The sequence below is a fragment of the Etheostoma cragini genome, chromosome 3 (assembly GCF_013103735.1).
Source record: "Etheostoma cragini isolate CJK2018 chromosome 3, CSU_Ecrag_1.0, whole genome shotgun sequence".
Taxonomy (NCBI): Eukaryota; Metazoa; Chordata; class Actinopteri; order Perciformes; family Percidae; genus Etheostoma; species Etheostoma cragini.
Genome location: NC_048409.1, coordinates 25097772 through 25106299, shown reverse-complemented (window position 1 = coordinate 25106299; position 8528 = coordinate 25097772). Strand labels below are relative to the sequence as shown.

The 8528-nt window shown below is 38.1% G+C and overlaps 2 protein-coding genes across 2 annotated transcripts in view; one reads left to right on the top strand and one right to left on the bottom strand.

Annotated features, from left to right (window-relative positions):
• LOC117940817 (POU domain class 2-associating factor 1) overlaps nt 1–797 on the bottom strand; it is a 12946-nt gene extending 12149 nt beyond the window's left edge. Inside the window, exon 1 of the mRNA XM_034865963.1 lies at nt 552–797. Coding sequence (XP_034721854.1) covers nt 552–567 — 16 coding nt within the window. The 5' untranslated portion in view covers nt 568–797. The remainder of the gene's footprint in view (nt 1–551) is intronic.
• The window catches only part of zgc:113279 (uncharacterized protein LOC553749 homolog), a 35619-nt gene that overhangs the window by 6973 nt on the left and 20118 nt on the right, over nt 1–8528 (top strand). The window contains exon 2 of the mRNA XM_034865955.1: nt 1254–1261. The gene's annotated coding sequence lies outside the window, so the exon portion shown is untranslated. The remainder of the gene's footprint in view (nt 1–1253; nt 1262–8528) is intronic.

Below are 8528 nucleotides of genomic sequence, written 5' to 3'. Positions count from 1 at the left end.
GGGGGGCAACCGAGCACTGGGCACATCCATCCGCAACACTACATTTTACATTTCTTTTCAGTAAACAGTCAATTAATTATTGCAATTGGCCCAAAATACATCGGAAAAGTTGACCTTGATCAAATTTTATCCCCTAACAACAACCTCAGATCTTAAACATTCAACCAGATTATTATTCTTAATGGACATGGATGAGAAGAAAAAATAATTGCGCTAGACAAAGGTTGCATGTATTGCAAGGCTATTGTACTGACTTGCATATTATCATACATAATATTGTGTTTATGGAATTTTGTGTACTTGATCTGTAATGTATACACAGGTGAAACCCCTATTTGAAAAATTTGTGTTGGTTTTAAATTTTTAGAAAATGTCCTGCTGCTCTTTTACCACCTTCAATGAAATCGAAGCAGATTTAAAACAATTTTTTAAATCAATAAATTAGTTTTATATAACACCATGGCAATCTGCATGAAGGAGCAAGTATTTGCAAGATTTTACAGTTACTGCGTATTATATAGAAAAAAACAGAAATTATGTGTTGTACTTACATTTCTCCCAGTGCATACTGCTTATCTGGATTATGTCATATAGTTAAACTGAAGAAAATCAAAGTGGCGGGTGACTGACGTGTTTTATAGTAGCCTGAAGCTGGCCTGCTATACCCCTGGGATGTCAGCGCTCACCACAAATCTCCCTCATGCATAAAGTTTCAGTGTTTAAGTTGAATCATGACTGCAAGAGATAAAACATTTTAAAAAGAGAAACAAAAAGGCTACGGTATGCAACAAGATGAAACAGAAGGAGGATAACATATAAATGCATCACAGACAAATAAATGACAATACACTAAAAAAATAGCTGATGCAAATAATGTTTTTGTATGTGTATGGCCAACTTCCTTTCCAGCCTTCCTTATCAAACTAAGTTACGCAGAAGACATTAGGAAAAGCTCTTGATTTTATACAAAAACAACACACTGAAAGTTGATACATTTAGATGTATTTTAATCAAATGATTTGTTATGTTTTGTCATGATCTTGCCATGTGCAACTTCCCCAAGTCTTGTTGTTGCAGTGAGGCTGCCAGCTTCAGATTCCTTGTGCTGAACTAAACCAATCGCTGTGCACACTTAACTGGCAACTTAACTGGTTGTTCAAAGCCAGACATGTTGCACCAAACTGCTTTGTGGATGGCTAAACTTTTGTTCCTCAAGAATTTGCTCTCCCTCAAAACATTTCATTTGAGTGCAGGTTAAAAAGTTGGGCTAACTACAGTATGTCCTGGACTTACCTCTCCCATTAATACTGACATTGGGAACCATATGAAATAGTTCAACACCGTTGCTAGTGTGTTGTAACATGAAAATGACCTGATACTGCTGAGATGAAATAAACTTGCAGTTGGGGCTTGGAGAGTGAATGAGCCCTACAGCCGGATCTTACTGGCTGCCATTTCTGGCTGTGGTATTTTGAACACTCGAGTTTGCAGATGCTGGCCTGTTTAGGCATGTGAGAAGAGAATTAGACCAGCTTGCAGTGTATGTGCTGGAATATCAGAAGATCTTGATAAGAGACAGCAGGTTTGGTTTCAGTCAAATGTCTCAGCTGAAAAAAAAGGTGAGTCAATATCTTGTTCAAGTTAATGTGCTGGTCAAACAATCACACCACAAGTGCCTACAGCATGATCCAACAAGTCAAAAACGTATTATTTTCACTGTCCTTTGATTGGCTGTGAAAGTGTTTTCCAGCTGGCTGGGGTTAGGGATAAGGTTCAGGTTAAGGTTAAGGTAAGGGGGAAGGCGTATCAACAATGACAGACTGACACAACACCTGCTCCCACTTCACTTGTTCTTAAGGAATCGACTGGAGTTTTAGTGCACTTGCCCTAAAGTACTATAAACTCCTGGCAACTGCAAAGCTACGAGCAGGGAGACCCTGCTGTTGTTGATGGTAATGGGACCATGGTTTGAACACAAACACAGCTTTATAGCCTGTGCTGAAATCCTATAAAATGCAAGTATTAAAAGTATTAAGCCAGCTTGCATTTAACCACAGTCGGTGTCTCTCAGTCATGGCTAAAATACACAAAAACAAGATAAATTGGGGTAAGATTTTACAGTACAATATGTTTATGTGTATTTACATGTAGAGTGGATGGCTGTAAATAGAGACATCTCACCGTTAATTAAAACATATGTAGATGTTGTTGTTCATTGTTTTAGACAGGTGCAAACTAAATGTAAAACAAAGTGTGCTTAGATGGAGTATAGTTCTGAAACAGCAGGCAGTTGTGCTGTTTCCAGTCATTTCACTGTCATTTCATTGTGCTTCCTCTTTTCGAGACTCGAAAGAGGTTTGAAAGACAGTTAGCCAAGCTAAGATGACAGGTTTTGCTAAAACATAAATACGTTGAATTTTACTTCAAAGATTTAGGTAAGATTTATATCACTTACTACAATTTTATTGGGGGCCAACAAGAATGAGATCTGGAAGACTAACAGCTGACATTATTTGTTGATACTAGGGTTCTCTAAATTTTAGAGAATTGTCAAATGTTTTTTAACAAAACAGAAACAACAGTTTGTTGTTCCGCTTGGCTGCATTTTCCTTCTTTCTGAAGAGGTTTACTCCTCATTTAAAGATTTCAGATAAGTTGATTTTAACATTATTGTCTATGCATATTTCTACATCAAGAGAAACAAAAAATGTAATTCCATCTTGGGTTAACGCTGAGCGTGAAACTGGCCTGGTTGTCTATCAAGCAGGCATGAGGGAAACACCTGCATGTACTTCAAGGTTCACTGACCAGCAACGCATAAAAAACCACAAGCAGAAACACGGCTGCATGTTTCAGTGCAAAAATGCCATAATTCCTTTTACATTAAAATGTCTTTTATTTTGTAGGAATTCAAAATTAAAATATAATAACTTACACCTACTTTGGAAGTGATAAACTTTTGAAATGAGTTGCCTGTGTGTTGTAAATTGCAATTCACAGGCAATGATGATAAGAAAGCAAACCACTTCCATTACAGGGAAAAAATGCATATCACAAGTTTGGTGCACATTAAAATCATAAAGGTTTGTGTGAGTAACTCCAAAAAAAACATTGCTTAACTACATTACTAGCACTGCCCCTCATGCTGTCCTGAACATCATGCTAAGATGCTAAGCAATGTACGACACAGAGCAAAGAAAAATCCCACACTTACATCGTCAAATTAGTTGTCATGACAGTTCCAACACGTCCATTACTTCGCTTTGGGACTTGACTTTTGTGTGCTACTGGACTTTGAATGTGTGCAGTGAGTGATGCAAAGTGTGGTGTAATGTAGATAGCTGATGCAAAAAGGGGAGAGCTCAGGCTTGTGTTTGTTAATAATGAGATATTTACTCAGATACAATGGTGTTTAAATAAGTGTAGTATGGATTTTCTTCAGCAGTATGTCAGCCAGAGTGCAGATAGATGACCTTTTTTTTTTTTGTAAAGAGGAAAAGCTGAGAGAGACATGATATAAGCCACCTGTCAGTGAATGCAACAGTTATTTCTCACTGTAAGCTGCAGTTTAGCCTGTGGGCTGGGTTTCAGCACTAATTGTGTCGCAATTGCTTACAATACACTTTAACAACTTGGGCTGGTATCTCAATCAGTAACTTCGCTACTGACCCAGACAGTGGATTCCTAACTGAGCTTCATGCTAACTACACATGCCCGAAAGACACAGAGGATCCTAAACCCCGTTAATCCTACTACCTGACTTTCACAAAAAGTGTCTTGCCTAGATCTATGAATCTATGGATCTATGTTCAACACGTCTGTATTTTACAATAAACTGACTTTCTATTCCTAATTATGTAATGATTTGTTTTAAAGAGTTTCAACAAGATAAAAGACTAAAGGCTTTGCCTTATACTCATAAAGAGTAAATATGTCAAGTTAGATTACATCTTACTGTGCATAGGAGAGAAGCGACCTTTATACCATAGTATACACAAATTCCTCCAGAAGGTTCCCAAGGGCAAAGTCTTGTAGGAGTATATGTTTATGCAGGTAGAATGGGGGGGGGGGGGGGGGGGGGGGGGGGGGGTAGAGGATGGGTTGCACTTAAAAAAAGAAGTTGCTAAACGAGGCAGAAAGAGACAAGGCAGACTCCGTTAACAAGCATAGTCAATTGAAACAATTTTAATAACAAAAAACTGGAACGCTCAGACAGATGATTCCTAAAATGTAAATGTTCAAATGTTGAATTTTCCTTTGAACAATAAGTTTCATCGCTCAGGGGTTTTCAACCAGTTTACCTTTTTGCAAAGTCCCAAAACTTACAAACCCTCATTGTTTTCTTTAGACCCTAATTCCTGTTAGGGTGGAGAAGCTTACAAGACCATGGACAACTAAAGTGCTGCATTCAAACCAGGACTATTGATAATACCACTAATAACAAAAATAATATAGCTACACCTAAACCTATTGTAACCAGTAAACTAAGTAAAGTAAACTTAAAGCTGCACCAATAAATATGTGTTCATTAATAGTGTAATGACTGTATTTGTAAAATGAAAAGTATCAATCACAGTGCCAGATTGGAGCATCATTCTCATTGTTTAGTTTTTCACGGAACACAACTTTACTATTTTATTTCAGTCTCACTGTTTTAATTCACAGAAGACAGATACAGTAAGAGACTAGCTGTTGAACATAGTGGAGCATTTAGCAGCTTAAACATGCTCTACATAGCAGCTAGCATACATATAGCATATTGTCATCACATTTGATCTGCAGGGCTGTGGCTACTGTTGTGCACATTGAGGTCATGGCCTGTGTGTGTGTGTGTGTGTGTGGGTGTGGGTGTGGGTGTGGGTGTGTGTGTGTGTGTCTGTGTGTGTGTGTGTGTGTGTGTGTGTGTGTGTATGTTTGTAGTATAAGCCTGTCAGGCTCCAACGCCGCTTGGTCTTGACCTGTGTGTACATGCCAAGCCTTAAAGGGCCTGAAACACGCCTGAACCTGCAGAGCAAATAAATGTGCTCTGGGGGCTATGGCTTCACTTTCACCTTTGTTTTAAAACTCTCTCAATCTCTGTTTCTGCTCACTTCACACACACACACACACAAACACACACACACACACGTGTGTGTGTGTGTTGCACGCAGTGCATAAAGTAGGTGGACTATGCTGGTTGTCCTTTTACCAGAGCATGATCTAACCTGAGAAGACTGAAACAAACATTTTAAGAGGAAATAAACTGCAGTGCTTGCACAGCTGCTATTGCTGAATAAATGGCCAAACAGTGAGAGCGGACGAAGGAATATCCAGCTTGTGTGAGTATTCTGTCATCACACAAGTCCATGCAAGTCCCTAAGTTCACATGACCAAGTTATGACAGGCACTGCAGTGGAAAAGACTATATCAGGTCAAAGAAAAATGTGAAACACACCTGGAAAGTCCCTTGAGTTGACTGGATCAGGTTAATATTTAACTTGCACGCAGTGGAATTACTTCTGTGTAGTCAGATATTAAAATCTGGTCACTTATTTTTGATTAAAGGCACTTCAATCATTCATGGACTGTGAATTAACAACACTGTGACTGTGTTGTAAATTAATATGCAGCATGACAAAGCTATGAAGCAAAAAACAATGATACAAAATTCTGCTTTGAGCAGATGCAGTTTAAAAGAATCAAATCAACTGGAGGATCGTTATCTCAAAAAGAAAAACTCGTTAACAGTTACACTGGCAACTATTTTTATAAACTAAAAAAGAACAAAAAGAAAACACATGTACTAATAACAATAATTGACAACAGAAAGAAGTCCCTGAAAAACATCAACCCATCTATCCATTTTCTCCCTGCTTACCAGGCCAAGGTCATGATGGATATAACTATATTGTGCATGTTCTGTGGACTGTATCTAAGTGCATTCACTCAAATACTCTAAGAACAATTCTGATGTAGTTGAACGTGAGTATTTCCATTTCCTGCTACATAATACTTTATACTATTCCACCACATTTTAAAGAGAAATCTTAACATTACATTTATTTGACAGCAGGAGATCCTAGTACAGGCTTTACCTTAAAAGCATCAAATGATCTCATAAAATATGAAACATAGTTAAAGATTAAACTGCAAGAATATATAAAACCAGCAAAATTAGCTTGACAACACTAAAGTGCTACTTTAAATACATTAACTCATTAGCAATGATAGAAACATGATATTACATTTAATTGCATAACCATCACAGGAGCCATTAATTGGTAGTACGTTTATTAAGTACAAAGTACCTTTTACTGATACTATTTAGAATCTTAATTCTCATTTTGATTTCAGAAGTTTTACCAGTAATAGTGTATATTCACTCTATAGCAATGCTCTTTTACATAAGTAAAGGATTGGAATACTTCCTCCGCCACTGGTCCTAGTGCAGGCTCAAACTACTGAACTCCCATCATGCAGAGTGAGGCCAGCCATTCTGCAGAGTAAGCAAAAAATGCTGTAAATACTTCAGAAGAACGCCTACAATAACACCAATCCTACATAAAATGTAGGGGAAATTGTGTGACATTTAACATCAATAAAAAAGAAAGATAAGTGCTTCTTATGAAGTAGAACATTTTTAAAAAATATAGATATATGTTAATACTTACCCAATTTGACGATTTCTTGAAGACATCAAGACATCCGTCAGTGTGACAGCCATTTTCAGGAAGTTATGGAACTTCCCTTTTGCAGTTTCCAAGGAAGGGGCATGGGTAACTGTGCCAGGTGCTTTTACAGTTTATCTTAGTTAAACATCAGCTCTCCTCAGAACTACTCTGTCCAAGTCACCAGCCACATGCATTTAGTAGAAAGACAGGTTGCTGTCACACTGCACAGACTTGTCCTATTGTCTTCTTCTTAAAGAAAAAAAACTCAAACTGGGAGGCAACTGTCTTTTATGACATTTGAGCACTCATAACCATCATAACGAGGCAGCATAGTTTTAAATTCAAACAGACTAGGTAATCAATCAAAAATGTATCTGGTTTCAGTCATGCGTAAAATAAATTATCATTTCATAGAGGGTAACTCATAGTTCAATGGTGTGTGTTTTCTCATTAATGTAGTGGGATGGAGAACCTTGGGTCTGCACTCATATTTCACTCGAGGTGACTTTGAACCATGACACTGCATGCTTGTGTCGTGTTATTTTTTTTCATAGAGAATGTTTCCGGGTTAATTATTTGACGTTAAGAAATTTCTTAACAGCTTTGGCAAAATAATGTGAGATTGATGTTTTACAATAATAACCGACAAGATCCCACTATTAGGAAATGTATCCAGTGACTAAGGGTGCAGCACTGTGAGTTCTCCTCAATCACAGAGCAGGAAGGCTCCTCGTAATTCCATGTGACTCAAAAGTATTGCCATGAGCTGCAGTGAAAGTTTTCACCGGCTCTACAAAACTCATAATGAGCACTACCTGAACATCTACACAAGTGAGGACTTGTACAGTTTCTACAGTCTGAAACAAAGTAAACCCTGAGACCTAATACTCTGTCACACACACACACACACACACACTCAGAAGTTCATATTATTTGAGGACACAATGTTGCACACTGTTTTTTACAATGGATGCATTTTACCCCATTTGTTTGACTAATATCAATCACGACTTGTTTCCTTTAGTGGTGGGGTTGTCTGAGGAGGCAAACCTATCTAACAGTTTCTTATGAAGGTAAATATGGTGCAAAATGTGAGGGCGCGTAGATGCAATTTGAGCACTTGTAGAATATGATTTGAGAGCTTCTAGAAAAAAATCAGTACTTGTATTTCTTTTTTTTCTCACTTAAGTCACTTTTCCAGTAAACCACAACTCAGTGATTACAACCTCTTGAATCTGTCGCTGCAATGCGCTCTCTCACATCACACAGATGTCTGCGCCCTCGACCTTTGCAACACTTCTTGCGATACATTTGGTGCAAAACGATTTTTTACCTGTGAACTTAGTCTGTGGAGCTCTGAGCCAACAGGATGGGCGGGGACAGCAGGGTTCTACCACCAGATGAGGGATAACTCTGTCCGGTTCATTTATGTAGTATGAAAGCTAGCGTTAGCTAACTAGCAGCCAGCCGACTTCTAAATACTGTAAATACCTTTTAATTATCCCAACACTTATAACAGTCCATTTGAAACACTGGCGGGGAGCTTCAGGTCTTTCAGCCAACTGGACTGTTAAAATTGTGATAAATAAAAGGTATTTACAGTATTTAGAAGCGGGCTGGCTGCTAGTTAGCTAACGCTAGCTTTCATGCTACATAAATAAACCGGACAGAGTAATCCCTCATCTGGTGGTAGAACCCTGCTGTCCCCGGCCGTCCTGTTGGCTCACAGCTCCACAGACTAAGTTCACAGGTATAAATTAGTTTAGAAAAAAGTGACTGAAGTAAAAAGAAAAGAAAAAAATACAAGTAGAGATTTTTTTTTCTACAAGCTCTCAACTCAGATTCTACAAGTTCTCACATCACATTTACGCGCTCTCA